At 34.2% G+C, this 22,885-nt stretch overlaps 1 protein-coding gene across 2 annotated transcripts; it reads right to left on the bottom strand.

The window, feature by feature from the left end:
* Nucleotides 1–1,489: 1,489 nt before the first annotated feature.
* Nucleotides 1,490–6,272, bottom strand: LOC139808067 (peptidyl-alpha-hydroxyglycine alpha-amidating lyase 1). 2 transcript variants are annotated; one of them, XM_071769688.1, is made up of 6 exons: nt 5,804–6,272; nt 5,413–5,617; nt 4,717–5,340; nt 4,220–4,633; nt 3,940–4,017; nt 1,490–2,462 (listed from the first exon to the last, which is right to left on the bottom strand). In XM_071769688.1, the coding sequence occupies exons 1-6, from the start codon at nt 5,900–5,902 to the stop codon at nt 2,251–2,253; spliced, it is 1,632 nt and encodes a 543-aa protein (XP_071625789.1). In that variant the 5' UTR covers nt 5,903–6,272; the 3' UTR covers nt 1,490–2,250. The 2 variants fall into 2 exon arrangements, with proteins under 2 accessions (XP_071625789.1, XP_071625788.1); XM_071769687.1 differs by having other exon boundaries at nt 3,940–4,125; nt 5,804–6,271.
* Between the last annotated feature and the right edge of the window lie 16,613 nt (nt 6,273–22,885).

Raw genomic sequence — 22,885 nt, 5'->3', positions numbered from 1 at the left:
ACCAGAAAAGAAGAAGAGAAAGAGATAGATGTAGAAAGTGGTTTTTTGTAATATAAGTTCTTTCTCGAGCTATTCTGTTCCCAGATCAAATATTAATATTCCATAGTGATATGTTACTCCAAAACGTAGCACAATTTAATTATAATTTAAATTCACGTAATATAAGTTAATTTAAATGTTTACTTTTATTAATTATACAATTATTAAGTATACTTAATTATTAACTTGAAAGAAGTACTCTCGGATATATATCTCGTTTTAGGGTTTATAAATCTACCGATTACATAGTTGTCATATGTAATTACGTATTTTCTGGCTGCAAAACTTTGCGAATGCTAAAATGTGTTTTGGCATTATATAATTTTACGCATCAATCTATTTTGTCAAAGTTCCATGATTTTTAGATACTGATTATACTCAAGGTAAACAATGCAAGATGAAGTAGGTTACTATTTCCGTAATTAATTATTATATTACTTTGCAAATATTTAAATATACATATAAGTAAATTTATTTAGATACTTCTTTCTTGCATTGTTTCTCTCGGGTACGAAGGATACAGCTATTATGGCAATCTTACAAGATCTATGGTCATTAGAAATGTTGGTACTTTTTATCTGTGATCATTGAAAATGATGGCTGTTTAAAATTTTAATAAAGGTGTGTCAGTAATTGTTTTCTAATCGTCCGCGAGCGAAATAGAACTACTTCGCTTTTGTACCAAATGCTTCACGTGATCGTGAAAAATGTTTTGAATTAAACTTTAGGCTTAAGTTATTTTGCGTGCGGCGTATGCATGCCACAAACTGTGCAGCTTGAAGATTCAAGGCACACGTTATCAGCCTCGGTTACATAAAGTTCATTACAAAAGTTACGGATTAGGAGAAGCTTATAGATTCGTCGAACTTATTTTTTCTGTTAAGAACAATCGACAAATCCATTGTTTTCAATTTATTTATCTGTCGCGAAATCTGGGTTGCAGCAAATTGATAATTTGATAATTTTGTAAATAGATTTGTCTTTCTTTTTTTTTTTTTTTAAAGAGAGAAAACCCGCGTAAAAAACGTGAAGGCATGAAGACATTCAGAAATTAAGGCAGACGATGAAAAGATCTTTTTAAGTTAACTGAATCGCTTTATCACTTCAAAGCGAAATAGCTTTATATTTTTGGAAGGCAAAATGAAACAAGCATATGGGAACACATGTCTATAAGTGCGGCTAGCAAAAATTTAGTTCTTCTCATTCCTATCAAATCCTAAAAACTGTCCGCATTTATTTCGGGTGACGACTAGTTTTTGACTAGATCATGACATCGCTTAACAATGTAAAATTAGCTTGGATCAGTAGTCGAACGGGAATATGACCACAGCTTACTTACAAAATACACTCAAGCTCCATTAACATTACCATTTTATTCATTATCTGAAGAACGTCCTGCAGTTCTTCAGATTTTTATACTTTAATTGATTTTACGTAACGCTTTTTATTATAGTTATCAATAATCAAATGACTTCCGGAGATGTGACGTGACTCGATTGAACTCTTAATCGAGGTTTTCCTCTCTCAATCAAGCAACGATAACAAATTTGTAGCAAATTGTTGATTTCCAGATCAAAAATTATATACATGTAATTTGATATGTTTATGTTTTACACGAATGGTCATAATTGAGAAGCTCATATCCATTTCTATCAATGTAGATTAACTTTAATTTTGGTTTAGCTTAATTTTTATCTTTTTCTAGTTTTAAGAATTAAAGTTTTTAAACTGGATAAAAGATAACAGTAAGATTGAGATTAAAGTTAATTGATCTGCATTGATGGAAATCGACATTAGCTATTAAAAACACGATTTAGCGATTTAAAGAAAATATTTCATTGCAGCTTGATCTACATATTTATAATTTGGGTTTTATGCATGCAATTATTTCTTTCTTGGTTTCTTTTCTTTCGCATGCAGGTAAATGGTAATGTTAATGCAAGCCGCTGTATGTTCGGTAGTCGGCAAGGCGTCGTCATCGCGCGCGCATACCGTCGGTTGAGCTCGGGTCGGCTCGGCAGCGCTCGGCAGCGCGAATATCCAAGAATTCGAACGGACGCCGGGACGCGCGCAATTCACGGCCATCCCATCGCGCGATCGCGTCGTACGTCGTACATCGGTGGGCAAGTTCGGCGCGATTTTCTCCCGTTCCGTCTCGATAATACTGTTCACGCGCGACTCCTGCACGACCGCGTTATTCGGCGACGTTTCTTAAATGACCCTCGCGAGGCTGTTCTCGGGATGCTCGTCCTCCGACGTCTCCGGCTCCGTGCTCAGCTTGCTGAAGTCCCGCGGATTCGGCCGCTTCTCCAGGAACTTGAAGCTCCTGCCGCGGCGGCGATTCTCCAGCAGGCTCGTCAGCTTGAAGTTCTCCCGTCTCTCGGCCTCCCAACGCATCCTCTTGCGCATCGTGAGTAGACATCCTGCGTGATTAAGAATGCAAAACGCAATCGATTAATTTTGCATGCGGGTGACCCGGGGGAATGTACGTTGTTCGAAATGGCAGCAAAATCTCGAAAATTTCGGTCGGGCGACCGGCGAACGTCATTAAGGCTAAGCTGCAGACGCGCATGCGCGACACTAAAAGAGGGTTCTTATTTTAATTAAATTGTGCATTTTCTAGCAATGTTCTCTTACCTGAGCGCTAACAGCCACGCTAACATTAATATTAATCCTCTTTTGAGCGACGAATACCTTGTAAATTACGAAATTGTAATTTTCCTTCGGTTTTTTTTAAAGAATATTTATAGATAATGAATAATATTACAGTAATGAGCCAAAATAGTGGTTCAAGCAATGCATTAAGAAAAAGATGAAATAATTAAAATAAAAATAGATATTTAAGAAAACTATAATTAGAAACTTCAAAATTTTTAGTTAATTTCATGTTTTGTAAAGAAATGATTTACAAGTTATTCATTCGGCTCCAAAGGGTCGATATCATATTTAACATTTAAACAATTATAGTAACATTAAGTTTTATGAAAGATCTAGAAAGTTTTACAATAGGTGTGTGTAAGTGCAGATAAAAGATATATTAATTTAAATTAAGATATAATATGTACTTTTTTCATATATAATTGAATAATTGAAACGAACTTACCGTGAAGTTCGATTGCAATTATGCTTTATTACGTACGATAAGAGTACATCAATAACAATGTAGAGAAAAAAAATTAGAAGGAATTAGTACAATGCATTAAAGAATTAAGATAACGTATACTTTTTTATCCATAAAAGTATGTACATAACAACGTAGAGGAAAAAAGTTGAAAAAAGCAGTACAATATATAAAATATATACAGTACAATAAATAAAATAATAAATATAATAATAGGTGAAAGAGATCTGATAAAAGAAATCAATACATTTCCTTAATATTTTACAATTTAATAAATTGTAGATATATATATGTAAAATGCAAGTATACATAAAATGCACGATGCTTTCTAATTAAGGCGTAAGTAACATAAAAATTAAAGCTTAAAAAACTTAAATAAATTAATTACCTTAGAGACAAGTAAGCATAATTCGAACATATAATAGGAACAATATTGGGCAATTCTACTGCTATAGATTGTTCATAATAGTTGAAGTCTGAGAATGATAATTATTGCACGATAATAGTAGCAATCAATGAATTAACGATAACGAAATATAATAATTACTTCATGCTGTTACCATGCAATAATTGTGATTTCTAAATTTCAATTATTATGAATTATCTATATATGTATATCATAAATTGGTGCTTAATAAATATGGAAAATAAATTAACACGTATGTGCACAACAAGATTACTACAACGAAAGACAATCACATTTAAAGAAAATATTTATTCCTATTCTACTAATTTAGAGAATTCAACAGCCGGTTCGTCATAATTACGTCTTTCTCTACCTCTTTTTTGGCATCTCGCTACAATGGCAGCAATTGCAATGCATATTGTGATAAAGGAAATAGCCGCTGAGCCAAGGCCTAGAATCAGTTTTGTTATATTGGTTTTTTCAGTATCGGCATCTTTAGTATCGGGATGTGTCAAGATCTTAGGTTGATGCTGTTTAGCAGATTGCGAATTGTTTACTTCTAAAAAAAGAAAAAAAGAAAAAATATATTAAGATATGATATCACGGACTTATAAATCTTTATTGTTACGAAACGTAACGTTAATTCGTTGTACCTTGTAGAAATCTATAAACTTTTTTATTATTTAATTCTGCTACGTATATTTCGGAACCATCTTCCGTCACAGTCAAGCTATGTGGATTATCCATATTTTTGTTGGGCTCAAACATCGATAATATCTTCTCGGAATAAATATCAAGCACAAAGCCCCTTACTGGCGCTGGATTACTTATAAATGGATCAGGTCCATTAACTAGATATAATTTTTCTCGGGTGTAGGCAACGCTGTAAATTTTTGTACCAATAGCAGGATGTCTGTATTCCTTATGAAATGTACCGTTGTTGGCAAAGAAACATAATATCCTGCCATTTTCTCTGTCGGCGAGATAAATATAATTTAACTCACTCGCGAGTGCTAAAGCATGTGCAATGAGAAACGCGTATGGTGAGGGCTGCGAATAGACCGGTTCTAAAATAAAGTGAAACTTGGTTTAGCATTTTTGTTTAGACATCGTTTATCGTTATTGATATCAATTTTATTCTTATTATTACCTCTACTGGTGCCCCAATGTCGTCCCCAGTGTAGAATCATTTCACCATTTTTATTATACTTAATTATCCTAGAATTGCAATATCCATCACTGACAAAAAAGTCACCATTACTATGTACAGCAACATCAGTTGGTTTACAAAATCTCCTATTGTCGTTACCAGGCACAAAAGCCTCTCCCAAAGTCATAGATGGCTTCGGTATGCTGTTTTCGTGTAATGCACCAGCACGAACGTTAGGCACACTTGTCTCCGAGCTAACCTGTGCACGTTTCAACTTCTCCACGTGTCTTTCCACATCTTGAGCATCAAACTTGAATACCTGATGCATTGCCACGTCAGTCATCCAATAATTCCCAGCCTGATCGATAGTCAAACCGTGTGGGAGATAAAACATGTCCTTTCCCCATTCCGATATCACCTTGCCACTTTTATCCAAAAGAATTATTGTGTTTTGCGCTATCGGCCCTTTATTTGGATCAAATCTGTTTTCGTTATCGAAACTATCGGGGCCCCAAATACGATCCCCTCTATGAAACACAGCAATATTGCCATTTGGATCCACAGCGACAGCTGATGCTTGAGTAAGCTTCAGTTGCGCACCCCATTGTGCGTCCCATTTTATGTCTGAAAAGAGTATAACGAAAACGTAGGAAAACATTCGTCAGATTTCTGTAAACACAAATGATCAATACTTACTTTTATCCAAGGTATCTGTAGCTACTGGGTTTTCCATGCCAAGGTGACTGTCCGGTTTTAAATATAAATGAGAATCTTGTATCTTGTTTGTATCTTGTTGGTCGTTCGATTGCACTAAGGATCCTCTACCTCTATCATCAACATCGGAATATTCTTTATCGTCGTCAGAATATTCGTTCGAATTAAACTTGGTATCAGATAAATGCTGTAATACAAAAGAAATTTAACTCTCTCTTACGTTTACATATAATTTATTAAATAGCTTATGTAATATGCAATATTACAATATATACACAATATTTTGATACTTATGAAACAATATATGTATAATTAATTATTTAATACTATCAATTTCTTCTTTTTATCCTACGAAATATCTGCATGTAATTACCTGAACATTCAAAATATCACTCAATGCTGTCTTAGTATGTACTAAAATGTGAAGCAAAATTAACACGGAGCAGATAGTGTCATATCGGAGAGTCGTCATTTCGCAAAATCGTCATTAGGTGCTTCCGTATTTTCACTCTAGCCCATCAGTATCCGAAACACTGGCGACGTCTACGGTACTGGATAATATCATCAAAGATATATTTATAACCTTACGAGATCGCGGAAATATTTTGAGCGAATCGAGAGAATTTTACAAAAAAAAAATCGCGTCCACGTCACACTTCGGAGCCACGTACGACACAAACTAGTAGTTTTCTTTTTGTCACTCGAAGTAATATAACGTTATCTAGAACATTTGTTTATCGCATGTATTATTGCGGGACAATTGTGAGCACGTATGTCGGCGTGTCAGGAGAACGCACATTTCCAACAAGTGGCGTTAGACATGACGCCATAATATTTTGGAGTATTATCTTACCGATGTTTTCATTGTGTATTCTTAACTTCGATCGATAGCAGGCTAAAATGGTTTCACGACGCTCACGTGTAAGGGCGCTACGTGTATCGTTTTGTTGATTTTCGACGACGGAGAATATATTTCTTATTGATTACTCTCTTTCTGTCTCTGATTAGTTTTCTAAAAGAAATTTAATAAGCCATCTTCTCATAATTATTAAATTTTTAGCATTAAATATCTTTCAGTTAAATCTTTAATTAAATATTTGTAAAAAAAAAATAAACTCCAGCCGGTTTGAAAAGTAATATGAAAAAGCAATATTATTTATTCACATTTCTATTATTTACATTCCATTATTTACGTTTATAGTTATTATTCTTTTGAATAAAAGAGGGAAAATAATGAAATTTTTGTTATTATTTTATTTTATCGATAATGTTTTTGATATTATGCGATTATATCATGAATTTTCTGGGTAGATGATTAATATATTATTCTCATATTTTATAAATGTAGTTTTTATAAATAATTTGAAGAGATAAAAATCAATAAACTAAGTTAAATTTATATTAAAATATCCTCTATAAATTTCTCTTTGAAATAATTATAACAGCAATATTGTTATTTATTTACATTCCTGTTATTTATATTTTATTATAATTATAATATCTTTTTGAATAAAATTGGAAGATATATGATATTTTTATTGCGGTTTTATTTTGACATACTCTTGAAACGATTTTAAAGGGATATAGAGATCCATGAATTATTTTGCTTGTATCGCATATAAAAAGCTATAAAAATAAATTTCGTATTATTCAAGAAATTCATCTATTGAGATTGCAAAACTATTATTTGCGCAGTTCTTCATACGACTACACACACTGCACAGAGATATTTTAATTTATCAAAAACTTGGAAAACACGGAAAAATAACTTTTATCGGCAGTCAAGATTGTGCCGATAAAAGTTATTACAGTTTCTATTGATCAAAGATGGCTTTTACATTATTTAGAAAGTACATTCTATGTTAACGAGAGTTTAAATCAAGTCGTAAATCAACTATTCCGGATAATATCTAACTCCAAAAAAGAACACATTGTTAAGCATTTTCTCATGGCTTTATACAATTCGGAATCTAAACCTTAGGTTTCCTTTTAATTTCCCTATAGATTTATTTCTGTAATTTATTTCTCTGATCTCGCACGCTAATCCCTTACGTGAATGAAAAGCTCTTCACCGGTGGAATATTTCGAAATCCAATAGAGTCTGTATTCGCCAGACGATGTCGACGGAATTCGTCACGAAGATTTCCCGGCATGGTCTCGTCTGGAAGGGTTTTGAGTTTATACTGGAATCAATGCAGTCTCGTTCGAGCATGGTTTGCATTCCTCGTCCAATCTTCCTTCCTTGCATTCCTTGTCGCTCGATTTGAATTATCTTAGGGCTATCAGGTTTTATTTTTATAATGCATGAGATTAAAACTCGCTATTAAACTTTTTCGTCCTTAATGTGCTGAGAGTTGAAAAAGAAACTTTCTCGAATATATGATCGGAGCGGAACTTTCAAAATTGCTGAGGCATTCGCAAACGAGAAAAAGCATTTTACAGTAATGAAACGTATCTGACTAATTAGTAATTAGAAAACGTGTTTTACATTATTTTGTGTGATAATGAAGCAATTAAACTTCATAGTCAATTTTTATCGATTAATTTAAATAAAAATGCAATCAATTTTAACAAAGCGATGTCACTGTATCGTTTTAATTATTCAATTTTATGTTAAAATTACAGTATTTCGCACAAATGACGCAACGTCCCAAACAATTTGGTTATCGCTAGGTGGTGTGCGTTGCCCCATTATATTCATTTTACTATCCCTGTCATTTCGCGAAGTATATATACGCATGAGATGCGTTCGAGTACTATCGAGGTCCAACAATGGTGGTGGACCCATCCTTTCGTTAGACAGAAAGCGTCGATTTTACATTCATCGCGTTGTCTGCATCGACGCCGAGTTTTCATCTTAAACTGCAGACGACAGTGAGTTCTTTATTACGGTGAAAGAGAGCGCGAATGTCAACCCGCGAATAAACATGTAAAGAGGATCTTTGGTGTTCCGCTGAAAAACCATGCTCGACAAGCGACGTTACGAGCCCTTCTTGTCGTAGGGCGAAAGGATTTGACAGTCGTTTTGTTCTCTTTTTTTTTTGCTATCTGCTTTCCCTGCCTCCCCCCCCTCTCTCTCTTTCTCTCGATCTCGCCTTCTCCCTATCCACAATTCATTTATCTTCTTTTGGGGTATACACTGCAATGGGAGGGAAACTAAGCTTGTAAATCCATTTAGTGCGGTCCTCGGAAAAGAAAAAAAATTCGACTGTCTCTATTTCTATGCTAAGCAGTTAGACGTACTGTGCAAACGTAGTCGCAGTAAATTTTATATCGTGATTATATCCTCAGTTTAGTTCTTGTTTTTTTTTTTAATCACTTCTTCTTACATCGTCTTATGTTCTTTTTTAGTTTAACTGTATAAAAGAAAATTTTAATTAATATATCAGAGATACCTAAAAAGAGATCTTTCTATTAAGATTCCTAATTTAAAAATATCTTTATCGATTTTTACAACTAATAAGTTAATTGAATCTGCGAACTCTATCAGTGGAAGGTAGGTCCAATAATGTAAAGACCGAGTGATTACAAAAGTGATAAAATAAAAATTAAGAAGATTTTTGTCTCCTCTCTCTCTCTCTCTCTCTCTCTCTCTATTAAATTATTATTATTATTTCTTCAGAAACACATTAATGAGTAATTTTTATTCAATTATTAATGTATAATTAATCATTGATATTGAATATTCTTTTATTAATATAAAAGAAGTTACTATATATAAAGTAGAATAAATACTTTAATAATAATATAAGGTATTAATAAAAAGTTTATAAACTTTTTTTTTAAATCCATATATAAACTAACTAAAAAATAAATTTTGTGTAAATAAACATATTATATAAAAAATTATATTAATATAATTAAGTACTTAAAAATTATCTTTCTGTAATATTTGTGCGATTAGTTAGACAGCACATTTCGACATGTTGTCAAATACTGTTATCGTTTTCAACTATTTCGGTGATCTGCGAATGCCCGGATTTTGTCGGTTGGCAAGAAAAATCGCCGAAATGCAAACGTGCACGCGAATGCAATCTGCGGAGATTCTTTAATCTCGTCCACCGCATATCTGTGATGGCCGTTCGCGCAGATACCGCGTATCGAGTTCGGTTTCACGCGCTTTAGCGTTTAAATTGCGAAGTCGGCCCCTGCTTTTGATAGTTGTGGGGGGATAAACGGGACGTATATATGCAACGGCACGAGAAAGGGCGAGCGGAAAATAACGGGATGCGATTCCGCGCGTCACGGAGATGACTGGCGTTCATCACAGTGTACACGCAGACCCAAAGACATGCAGTTTTACCCTTCATTTCCCAAATTTCAACCTAATCGATAGAGTTCTACCTTTTCTCTAAAAAGCATCTCGGAAATAAATTAATTTGTTTTTTAAAAAAGTTTGGCAGATAGGTAAATGTAAAAAATAAATTTTTTTAAATATGAAATGTTAATTTCACATTTTTGTTACATGTGGAAATTGATATAATTTGATTAGATTTCAATCACGATTGAATTATAATATTTTTCGATGGAACATTTAGAGTGCTCTTTGGAAGATACCATTGCAGATTCTCGAAAAAGATCAATCAATAGCAGCTTGCAAAATGTATATTAAATGCATTCTAGAGAACTGAAAAATCGCCAGAACTCTTTCGCGGTATTTTTGAAACGCATTTGCATGTTACTACACGCGATCTATCATTGCACCCGGAAAGGTGAGAAGATGTTAAAAAAAGATTGATCGGAAGAGACGATATTTATATATACATATATATCGAAGCCCGCTGAAATCTCGGTCGACAAATTTTACTGTCGGTTTCCTGTCAAGAAAATAAGCTCGCCAGACGAGTTCCAGTCTGTATACTGTTAAAAGCACCACCGATCGATAACGCATGCAGCGCTCGTAATAATAAATTACCTAGACGCGAAGAGCGAAGTAGCGATCTGACTGGATAATGTCAGCGGATTCGAACACGTTAAGATTATCAATGATTTCTCTTCGGTCCTTGCTGCAAGTATATTAATCTCGGTATTAATATCGCGCATGAAACAAAGACACATTTCACGTATGATACTAGTCACTTGTTTTCTATACGAAAGTTTAGCATACAAAGCCTTATCGCTATTTTAAATTATTTTACTGCCATTTATGTTTGCTGGATGGTAAATCAATTTTTTAATGGATTATACATTATTATAATGCGTAAATCGATGTTTTTTGCATGTATCTCGAGCTTTTCATTTTTCATGAAAAGGAAAGGCTACGACATGTATTACTTGTCATGCCAGGGTAATTCTTGTAAATATATACAAAAGGAGGGGACAAATCTGAGAATTATCGCGGATAATCCACTAAATGTACTCTCGCACGTAAGCGTTAACGCAGGTAATAAAATGTAAGCAAGGACAAAGAGTAGTGCGAACCCAAGCCCGTAACCGTGAAGGTCAGAATTTCTCCCCCGTAGGGAGATTAACAGGGTGTGCTCTTGTACTGGCGGTTATTATGCTGTGCCGTGCCGCGAAAATTAATTACAAACTCCGTGCCCTGTTCCGCAAGGGCATGGGAAAGCGGTGAGGTGGAAGGTAGAGAAAAAAAAATATTATTGCGCACGAGAAACTCTTTGCATCTGCATATGCGCGCGCATCAGAAACACCGTTGCATTGTCAGCATTGAGGTGTATTTACGGGACGGATAGGGTTAAGGGCTTTATACCACAACTTTTACAGCCCCATTCTTGGCTATAGCTTATCATTCTCTCGCGCGCTGCGCTGAGACTTCGATGAATAATTTTGCTGACATCCCGGCGGGTTTCACGTGCACATCGTAGTTTACACCATTCACGATGCAAATAAAAGTTTCAAGTTGCTAAGTTTGCTACTTCCACCATGACTATTTACAGACATTTTGTATTATTAATTTAATTAAGTTCTTGTATCGTGATTATTACGTCAATTATGCACAGAGACAGTATACAGGAGTATAATATCTTCAAGCTAAATTTATTGTTGATATATTTACAAAGTGTATTATTAAGGCATGATTATTAAATAAGAATTTCAAAATTAAATATTTTATTACTTGGCAACGTTATTGTGATCAAGAAACCATCCAGTTTGTAGCGCGCGTGCACGAGAGAGAGAGAGAGAGAGAGAGAGAGAGAATTGTTTTAAAAAATCAAAAAAAGATCTAAAATTGATTGAAGAATTTCTATCTTGGAATTTATATTAAAAGTTATTTTTCCAGAATTCTTATACAGAATACTTTTTTTTAAGTAGGTACTTAAGAATTTTAAATAAAATTAAGATAAAACTGAAGTTTTTATTCAGTTGTTTATTTATAATTTTCTACTCTTTTATGTTTTATTTCTTCAATAATAATTTACTTTATTATACTTTGTATTATTACGTATGAAAAACCGACAATTTTTCTCTTTGACATCTGTAGCTTTTATTGAGGTATATGTGAAGTAATATCTTGGAAGATTATAGTATACTAGCTTTTTCTTTCCCATCGTATATCCTTTCACATCGTATAGTGGCGAAGTAGCTGCAGAAAGAATGGTAAATGCGAATGCGTATAGGAACGGAGAGTTCTGGCAAGAGATGCACTCTTTGTTAAATAGCTTGGCTATTAGGTTGTATTCTGTTCTGAAACAAATCGTGTACGTTTAAGAGATAGATCGCGATTACTCGGCACATTCGCCTGTGCGTTTAACGTCTCATTTAACTCTCAAATGCACCTCGCGGGACTTCGAAAGTAACACCGGTTTGGGAAATAGAGCAGTAATGCGCATGCATTTTTTGTGCATCGATAATCACGACGATCACGACCAATGTATTATAATTTGAAGATATATCGTATTTCTTATAATACATAATCGAGCGTGAATCTCTTGTGAAAGAAATAAAGTTAAATCAATAAATTAAATAATTATCTGATGATGTTTAGAACTTGTATATAAATGCATATGTTTCTTTAAAAAAATAAAGTCAATAAGTAATATTTTGCATTCGGTGCTTATTTCTAGATAAAAGTGTTTTTATTCGAGTTTGATTGTCTCGTAAGATTTTCGGTGCTCTGGCGTGGAGAATTTTCGACAAATCCGCACACAATGAAGAGAACTCCGTACTTCTAATCAGCCTTGTGATGTTCTCTGTAACTAGATGTTACTAGGCGAGATAACATTGAACGCGCCTTACGAATGACACCCGCGTCGGGCGAAGACGACTGTGGAAGATGTGTAGCATTCCGGAATGTGGGCTGCGCGCTCCTATTCCCAGCGCGTCTCACCTCGGCGCGCTGCGGACGTAATAGAGAGTGGCCAGGCCCGGATGAAGCTGCAGATCGTATTCATTCGTCGTCACTCAGAGGCGAACCAACGGCGGCGATCACGTTTCCCGCAAACCAACCGGCGCGTGAGTAATATCGCACCGAATAATATCGGCTTGGTAAAAACAATGCAACACGACGATCTCGAACGTCAGCGCATAACGGTGAGCGATAATAGCGACACGATGAATGTGATTAATTTCGGAAGGCAATCTTCACCACCCGAGCCAATGACATTGATGGGGAATCATATGATGGAATTTGTGTTTGCTGTTTGACATTAAAATACATTTCATAATGTTTCTATAAAATATATTAATAAATATTTTTTTTTAATTTACTTGTCAAATTCTCATTATATCAGACGGGTTGAAAATCTCATTGCTTCCACAAAGCAATTTTATAACTTTCTTCACGTTAAGCGCAATATTTTTTTATATTTAAATTATTTATAACAATGTCACAAAAGTATAATGAAAAATTGTGTTTCTTCTTTTAAACTTATAGTAGAGCATCGAAGTTTGTTATTGTGCATGCGGATAAAAACTTTTCGTAAATTCACGAATCTCATAATTCATTATTTTGCCAATTGCAAATTTAATAATGCAATTGTGCTATTATATTCTAAGGGAAGGTTAATTAAAGACGGCATAATTCCAGCAAGATTAGGTTTTAAATCGGGAACTTTGATCAGTGTACCAGAGAGTCTTTCTAGCCAAACTTTTCTCGACATTATGAACTATACGATGCCTTTCTTCTTGATGCGCATCGCTACACTGAATGCTCACAAGTCGTTTTTATGATAAGATATCTATATAGATAATAATAATTCAAACCGAAGTCTATTTGCGGTCCATTCAAGATTTATGCTTCGTCGTACGAAAGATATTTTAGATTTGTCTATTTGGTGATGGTTCCTCGTCTTCCTTGATGGCTTTTTGTTCTTCAGCTCTTAGTTAGTCGTTGACATCCTTTGTTCGCTCGTAAACTAACATTCAATATTTACTCCAATAATAATCAACGATGCAGTTAAAAGCAAAGGTTTGTGATTATAAAAAATACATGTTGTATAATATCCTACAATAGTTTTTTAAATTTATTATAAATATTAATATTTAATAAAGAGTTATGTATAGAAAGGCATACAATAAACAGTTTATTACTTAATATTTGTAAAATAATAAAGCTGAAGTAATAAATTTATTTAAGTGAATAACGAAGTTAAAGTGCGAATTTATTTATTTAAAGTAAACTGTTAAATGTATTCGTTTGAATGTAAATAGGTGCTCTAAATCGCATATTTCAAGATATAATAATAATAATAAATCAGAATTTTACGTATAGTTGATTTTGTTTTAATTACTCGATTGTAAAGAATTTGCATAAAAGAGTTGAAAGAAAAATGAGGAAACGGGGAAATGAATGTAGGAATAAATGTATGTTATAATGCAGATTATATAATATATTACAATCGGACATTGACGTTAAAGCCAGTCTGCTGTGGTTCACGCCGCTAAACCCTTCCGCAGACAAAATTATTCATTAGCCATTTGCATCCTGTGTCGAGAGATAGACTCAATGGCTTATGATAATCCTGTATATATTTTCTCAAACCTGAAACAATCCGTGGTTATACTCTGTAAATATTATTTTTTAATCATTACAAAGGATTATATATATAAAATAACACAGAGTTGTCATTATATAAAGTACCATCAATACACCGTCAAAGTGAAAATATAATATTTAATGTTGACCGAATCTTCGGTATTATTTTGTTCGTGAAAGGTTGATACGTATGTGCGATCGTACAGGTCTCGCGACCATACAGGGCGCGTCCTACAATGTATATTTTTCCAACCGGAAGTAACATTACATCAAAATGTGGGTTACAGTCTCGTAAGTACAGACCATGATGCTCCATAGCCGTATTAGAACGCCCAAGGGCGACTGATGTAGGTATATGGATGCGGGGATGATGGTACGGATCGGAGCTATGGGACCCGCGGATAAAGGGATGGATTGTGAAACGTAAATGTGAGAGTGGGTAGATGGTAGATGGGTATGGGGAGAAGATCACAGGAAAGGGAATGGCGATGGAGGAACGAGTATGGGGTAGCGTATATATATAATATACACACATATATACATGTGTGTGTATATATACATACATACATATGTATATAAACGTGTATGTATATGTGTGTATATATATATATATATATACACACACACACACATATAATATATATATACGTACAGAACGATAATGTGTTTGTCGCCGGCTGGAGCCACGCTGTCGCTGTGGCATCGATCCACCACTCGCAACGACTTTTTGTCGCGGCTCGCGTACCGAACGAGATCTTTAACCTGAAAGCTGCTACGCTATAACTGGCTTTCGGTTCAGAACGGTGAGAAATCATCTCGCTTAGATCATCCTCCGTTACTTCGGCGAGGCTCGGGGGCAGGCTCGGGGGTAGCTGAATCGTAGCGCACGTTTGACGAGTTCAGCGAGGAGGGATGTCGGATAAGTTTTCGATTTTACGATTTAAATTGCCCCGGTGTGTTGGTATCGTATGTACTATACGTAAAATACCTGATGAATGTGAAAATAATAATTCATTTCATTTACGATACTATCGTGTTACGATGCATCAATGATATCGACATAATTATCAGAATAAATAATACCGAAGTAAGAAATTATGTAAACAAAATTCAAGGCGAAATTGATATACAAATACGTTTAATTACGAGTTACACCAATTGCTGTGGGATAAAATTGCATTATTACTTATTATGAAATGTATCATTTACAACATTGTAAATATAAAAGATAATCATAGTACATGTTGAAATGATATTAGCATTGCAATATATACGTATTTGCATGATAATAAATCCAAGCTAATGTATTTCCTTTGTATTCATAAAATTTGTAACATAATATGATACACACACATACGCGCTTATACGTACGTATTAAGAAATCTGCATATGTAAGATCAGTAAGATAATAGCGAAATGAATTGACACACGATTCGTTTATCTGCTTACGAAAATCGGATTATGCAGGAACATCACCGTTGGTTCCAAAACTCAATTCACTAGGTGCCATGATTGGTTCGTGCTTTGACTTCCGAGTTCACGGGACGCACGAGAGAAGCTAGCTCCGTACAGCGTAATGTAACACGATCCCATTTCTAGTTTATACCCGGGATTAAATGAGCTTTGATGCCTAAAATGCATTTTCAGTCGACATTTATATACTGTGTTACGATTTTCTTTCGGTACATTAACATTCTACAATTAGTCTTTGAAAATCAGCATTTGTCTGCAATTTATTATATTAAAAAGTAGGATAATTTTTTATAAAACAGATAAGAGTAAATTTTTTATATAAAATAATTTTGTATAGAATTATGACATTTATTCGTCGTGAACTGCCATTGCCATTATAATATATATGTATATATATGTGTATGTATATTGCTTTCATCTTTTAATTCGCGTCTTTTATCTCTTCATGTCGTTCACTGCGGTACTGTGAGTAATAAAATTTCTCGTTGAATCTTGAGTGGTACTCCATTTTCGTGCGGGATAATTTGTCACTCGAAACTTTGCGGGAAAGTTGGAAATTAGTCCAAGGCGACGTAACCTACCATACTTTTCGAAGTTTCCTAGAGATTTTTGTAAGTTTGCTTCATTTTATAACCGAGACACCTTTAGTAAAAATGCAATGTCAGAAAGTATTTAATATACTTATAATAACATTGTGAGTCGTTTAACATATTAAGAACAAATTCTTCAGCGAAACGATCACAGCAATGTTTAAATATCTAAAGAAATATTGATATTTAAACACATCTTTGTTTAGAATTGTAGATATGTTTATAAACGTTTCGTACAGCCTTGAAAAATCCAGATTTCAGAATTATGAAAATTTGTGATAAACTGATAAACATAAGGAAGATACAATGATTTTAATTCAATGATATAATGTCTAAGAATGAATACTTATAACTTAAGCAAACATAAGATTTAGACGACACATAGTAAGCAAATTCGTTCAACGTAAAAAAAATGTAAGACTTGGTTTCAAGCATCTAAGCATCTTGATTAAAGAAACATATGTGCACCTGTACGATTTGACCGTACATCTGTATTTTACCGTGTCGGCGACGTTATTCGTTTTGGCCGAAACGCGAAGTTTTCAAGTACTGTCAGTCAAGTGCTTCGCAGTACTGGACACGACCCTCACGAGAGGATGTATAGTCGAAGGAGTGACATCGCGACATCGCCCGCGTTAATTAGCGTGCTTCAATGTCCATGCCCTGAGTGTTCTCGCTCGCGGAGGAGTGTCTAATCGAGAAACGCCGGTAAATGCTTTCGAGAAAAGAACGGATGTCCTTTATTATGGACCGGTTTGCTAACGAGTCCGAGGACAGCAAATCCGAGGTTTGCGCCATAAATACACCGGCGACAGGAATATTCATCTTTCTCTTTATCCAATTTTACTTTACCGATATCGAACATTACGTGCGTCATTCGAGTAGCGCGTCGAATCAAGGTTTCGCTAATCCATTTATAATATAAATACGTATAATTGAGTATATAAATGCGTAGTAATAAATATGATTTTATTTATATTTTATTTGTAATTCAAGACTGTGTGTGTGTATACTAGAATATAAAAATAATGAAATATTTTTATTGGCGCATTCAAACATTACTAGCCGTGTGCATGTCACGAATTAATATGTTTGTAAAGATATAAAATAAATGTTTTCTGCAAATAAATTAGCTATATAGGTTTTGATTTTGCAGAACATTTGACAGATCGCTTTAATCGCTACAAGATCAAAATCAGATGTACATAGTAAAGTTAATAGGTAACGTCGATCGACGCTATGTAAGACGGTAATTTGAAATTCAGGATTACATTAGTCTACGAGGAAATATTACATAATTAACCCAAGGTATCTACGCGTTTGATCGCGTGTTACGCGTAGCACTCTCACTTTATTAACCACGAGGCGTATGTTAAATTTAGACTACATATTAGATGCTCTTCGAGGAAAATGCGCTCGGACGAAACTTTGCGAGAAGCAAATTTGTCTTCTTTCTGAGCTAATATTTGACAGTTTGAATGTAACTAACTTTTGTAAAAACGCAAGACCGTTTATGCTACCTTTCATCTTAAGCGAAACGTTTTGTAAACGTCAGAAATGACCCTAGAACCGTTACTATTCGCGGCCTTTTACGTTTCCACGTCCGCGCTATTTTTCCGGTAGAATATAAAAGCGTGTAAAGTGGAGAGACAAAGGTAGTTGCCGTTCCTAACAGAGAAATTGCTTTGAATGCTTTAAAAATCTCGGCTTGTTTTATCTGCAATGTTTTTACATTTTTATTCAGTAACCGATAAAGCGTTAATAATAAAGTTTGCGTAATTATCATCAGAATATTTGCGAATTTAAATGCTGTAGAAATGCCATGCATTGAATCGTTTAACAAAGACGTTTTTCGTATACTCGAAAAAAAAAAATTATTTTCTTGCATTATTCCTTATAAATTTTATAGTTTTTCCAATTGTACATACATTATCAGAAAGAGATGTGAGATTCATATAACTATACGTTGATCTTTCCAAGGTCTTAACTGTACGTGAAGCAAGGGTTTCTCAAAAGCCTCGTAATCTTCGAATGAGTTCACCGGCGGAAATTCACTTATCCGGACAACCTGTTCGTCTATGAGAAATCTGGCGCGTGCTGTCAGCAAGATACGACGAACAATAGAGCCCCTCTTCGTGTTATCCGACCGCGCGCGGTTATACGTCGCGCGGCCGGGCCGGCGTGCATGAAGCTTCACCTGCCGCGCGACGGGCACACGTGCGCGTCTTGTTGCACACGCTACGGGACACACGTTTGCGCATATAACGCCGCCGTTTATGCCGCGCACGTGTGCGGAACAGCTGCATTTTAAAATCACGGATTTTCGCCGCGCGATTTGTCAGGAAACACGCGCGCGACAAGTTGCCTTACATACGCGCGTCGCCGCGCCGTCGCCGACACGAATCCAAAATTTCTCCATCGGACTCTCGTAAACGTTCCGCCTCCATTGACAGCATCAATTTTATCCCGCGAGGCCAATCAATTCGTCGCATCCACTATTTTACAAAAAAGTGTGCGACTCCGAAACGAACGGAAAGATTCAAATTGTAGATATTTGATGTATTAACTATTTTGACGTGATTCATGCTTTGAATATATTGATTTCTATCATATATTTAATACTTGATATCTTAAAATATTTAATACTCTTATCTTAAAATTCTCTCTTTTTCTTTCACTTCCTCTCTTCATTAATCTATCTTCTAAAATCCTCAGACATGCATCTATTTCTGAGAGACGGATATGTCTAATGATTATACGTTTACGTAATTAAAAATTATTTTACTGTTGTTGTGACGTACGTTGTGATATAAACATTTATACAGTTTATTTATTACATTGTACATAACTAATTAAAACAGAAAAAATCGCAAAATTTTCTGCTATTACATGTAAAAAAAAATTATTTTAATTTTGTGGAGGTAATCGAGCTATGATTTCCATTGAAATTAATAATAGAAAATTCTTTTTTGAATTACATGCGATTAAGACTATAGATGATATTGCGCAAAAATATTAAGTTACTTATAAATGTTAGTATAAATATCGCCCAAGCAAAGATTTATACATTATGTATTACTAGTTTTGCATCTCGCTGTAAATACAATTCGTATAAGAATTCTCGCCCGGGCCACTTGACGATTATTGCTTGAAGTTAAAGCTTGTCAGACTTGGCTACATTCTCGAGTGGTTGAACATCCTCTTTAAACCGTAAACTTTTATTTGCGCACAATGTGTGTCAGTGTAAACTCTGAGCGACCCGTGTTTTCTTATAGATCCACTTGGCCGAATACACGCCTAAATAAGAAAGCTGTGCCAAACGCTTGCGCACCTGGTCAAGAGGATAGAATAAAGCAGGACGAATATAGGTACTCGAATACAGCAAGCTTGGAGGATCGCACTGTCAAATAGAGAGCTCGTTGGTTATATGCGCTTATAAGGTAAGTCCTTGCTATGTGTTTAATGTTCGTATTCAGCAGCAACGCAAAGCGTTGCTGTCCATAGGTTGAAATTTACTCCAAGTGAAAAGCATCTCAGGGTATACTACAATAATATGTAATCTCCTTTAATATATAAAATGATTTAATTAATATCTTCAAATATTGCAATATATGCAATTTTTGTAAATTCTAAGCCATATTTATACCGATATTTATACCGATTGTTGTTCTAAAAACTAATATCTGATCTGCGTTGGAAAGTAGAAACTATTTTCTGTTATATATTTATAAATTAACTTTGCATATTATTTTTGAATAATTGATAAGATCGACTGTGTGCAGATCACGTACACGGAGTATACCGATATTTTTTAGTGATAAGAACGTCATATCTATTATATTATCCGTACACTCGATATCTCCTTTTACTCCGCAATCGAAGTATTCCGCAGTCTATGACTTATCCATAAATAAATGGAGGACTCTTTGTCGATCGATTCTGACGTTCTTTGAATGTTTGTCGTCGGGATTTAACACGATTGTCTCGTTTTTCCCATTCTGCTCGCGCACAATGAACGGGTGGGTATACGCCTTCATTCTGATGCTTTTCCGACTTTTTGTTTTCGTAAGGCGCGCTCGTCACCGTAATGCACGAGCCGTTACCGCGAGGCCTTTCATCGAAATAAATATACCGGAAGCAGCGAGACGGTTTTATACGGAATTGGCGGGGGTCCCAACTCAGCTTGTACCCGGCGTTTATCTCACCCCTGTGGTGGAATGGTTCGGGCTGAGTGCCTTAAGGGACGTCAAAGGCCTTAAAACGTTTCGATTTTCATACGTTTCCTTGCGTACGCGCTTTTAAAAGTCAGGTAGATACGTCTATACGGTTTCTCTCTTTTTTAGGATTTATTTATCTTTGTTTATAGTGATAACAGAGTATTTTTTGTTTTAACTTATTTACAAGTCTTCAGCTATTTACTGAATTTGTTAAAATACAAATTCTGATTATATACTAATTAATATATCCAATATTAAACCTCTTAAGATATCTAGATTTCTAGTCATAACATTCGAAGAGAACATATTTTCGACGACATTCATGCGTTATTTTGTTAGAAATTATGATAAAAGGTGAATCATGTTGTTATATATGCATTAATTCATAATCGATTTATTGAGAAATATCTTTTAATCGTGAAGATCTCTATAAGCTACTTGTATCGAATCCAACCAATTGTTAACACATGCTCACATATGCTTTTACAAAATAGTTACTGAAGGAGTAAGTGTGTATGACGAGTTCTTATACCTTGTATACATATAAAAAAGTAAATTTGCGTAATAAGTCTATTATGATGATTGCATATGATACAAGATTTATCTCTTATAATTTTTAATGAAATAACGCACAAATGTTAAAAATATGCTTTGTTTAAGTATTATGAATCTAATTATGTAAATTAAGATAATTTTATACATGTGCACGCGTTATAACAATAATATACGAAATATCATAGTTACACAGAATATATTTTTCGTATTTCATACGTACTTATACCTTATACATTTTGTTTTTAAGAAAGAAGTTATATAATCAATTAATGCTTATAGTGCTTATTTTAGAGTTCAAAAATTATAATTTCTTTATTTCTTTACAACAAAGTTTATATAACTTTACAAAAACAAATGGGAAGAGAAGAATTTTTTGAAAAAAATCCAAAATAAAAATTTTATTGTTGTTATTTAATTCTAGAATCAAAACAAAAAATTGCTTTTATATTTACAGTAGTATTTTACTATTATGTTAGAATATACTGAGAGAGTACAACGTATCTTTACAAAAGATTATTTGCTTTGTAGGATGTACTGATCGAATACATATACACTGATAGATTAGGTGTACACATTCGATGCAACATTTCGATTAACGTTCATCAAACATGCAGCACGTAGCACGCAACGCGATAACAATCCCTTGTGTTGCTCATTTTTGACATGTTGGCAACTTTTCGGATAATTGTTGTCGTTAGTTGCAGTGTGGCGGTGAATTTTCAGCGTCGATAAATCCCGTCCCCGTGACACGAATCCATTCGCTATCAAGCTGAGAATAAAATCCTCTCTGAAAATCGGAAATTCGTGTGCTTCGAAGTATCATATTTATTTCATCGCGCGGGTATTTTCCCTAATACGATAATCAGCTATGCTTATTTTGATCGCGATAAAATTTTTGTGGTGAAATTATTGACTCTCAAGTATAAAATGCAACATTCTTTGTTGAAAGTTGAGAAATTTATACATTTATAGAGGATCATAGTTTTCTCTGCCGGATTATTACTGAATGGACGAAATTATCAAAAATCTTGTTTTTGAGTAGGTATTTAAAGACAACCATATGTGATTACATAAACTTTAAATGGTTATGTAAATATGTTTACATTAATGTTATTACTAATCAAAATAATTATTTTAATAAAAGTATATGTGATATTTATATATATTTAATATTATTTAGAAATTATTTTACCGCGAGATAGGCGAACGTTTTATACAATCGTGTGAAAAAATCTAGAATACATAAACATGTAAATTCATCGAATAAACTTCATATAAACAATATAAAATTGAATAAACTTTAATGCAAAATATATACAAAATTGATTGGTGCAATTTTGTAGCTAATATAACTCGTTTAGTCTTACTGCAATTTTTCATTAAAATGGCAAGTAAAAAAAGATTTAATATCTATTACATGTTCACCAAATTCAAATTTTTTCAATGTATTGACTATCTCGTTTTCTGATCAACCTGTTTTTATCTACCTGCTAATAGTGGATAAAATTTCGTGTACAGCAGTTTTATGTTTCAAAACAGGAAAAGGAGGTTATTTAACCTAGAATATAAAGAGTACATATATGAAATAAAATAACATTATTTGGGATATTTTCCGTTATGGACACTTTATAAAGCTGACGAGGAGCAAACCTGTCGAGGAGCATTTTCAACGTTGTATAATATTG

This window comes from Temnothorax longispinosus, chromosome 2 (assembly GCF_030848805.1).
Source record: "Temnothorax longispinosus isolate EJ_2023e chromosome 2, Tlon_JGU_v1, whole genome shotgun sequence".
Taxonomy (NCBI): Eukaryota; Metazoa; Arthropoda; class Insecta; order Hymenoptera; family Formicidae; genus Temnothorax; species Temnothorax longispinosus.
Note: the sequence above shows the minus strand (reverse complement) of the source record. Positions and strands in the feature narration are given on the sequence as shown.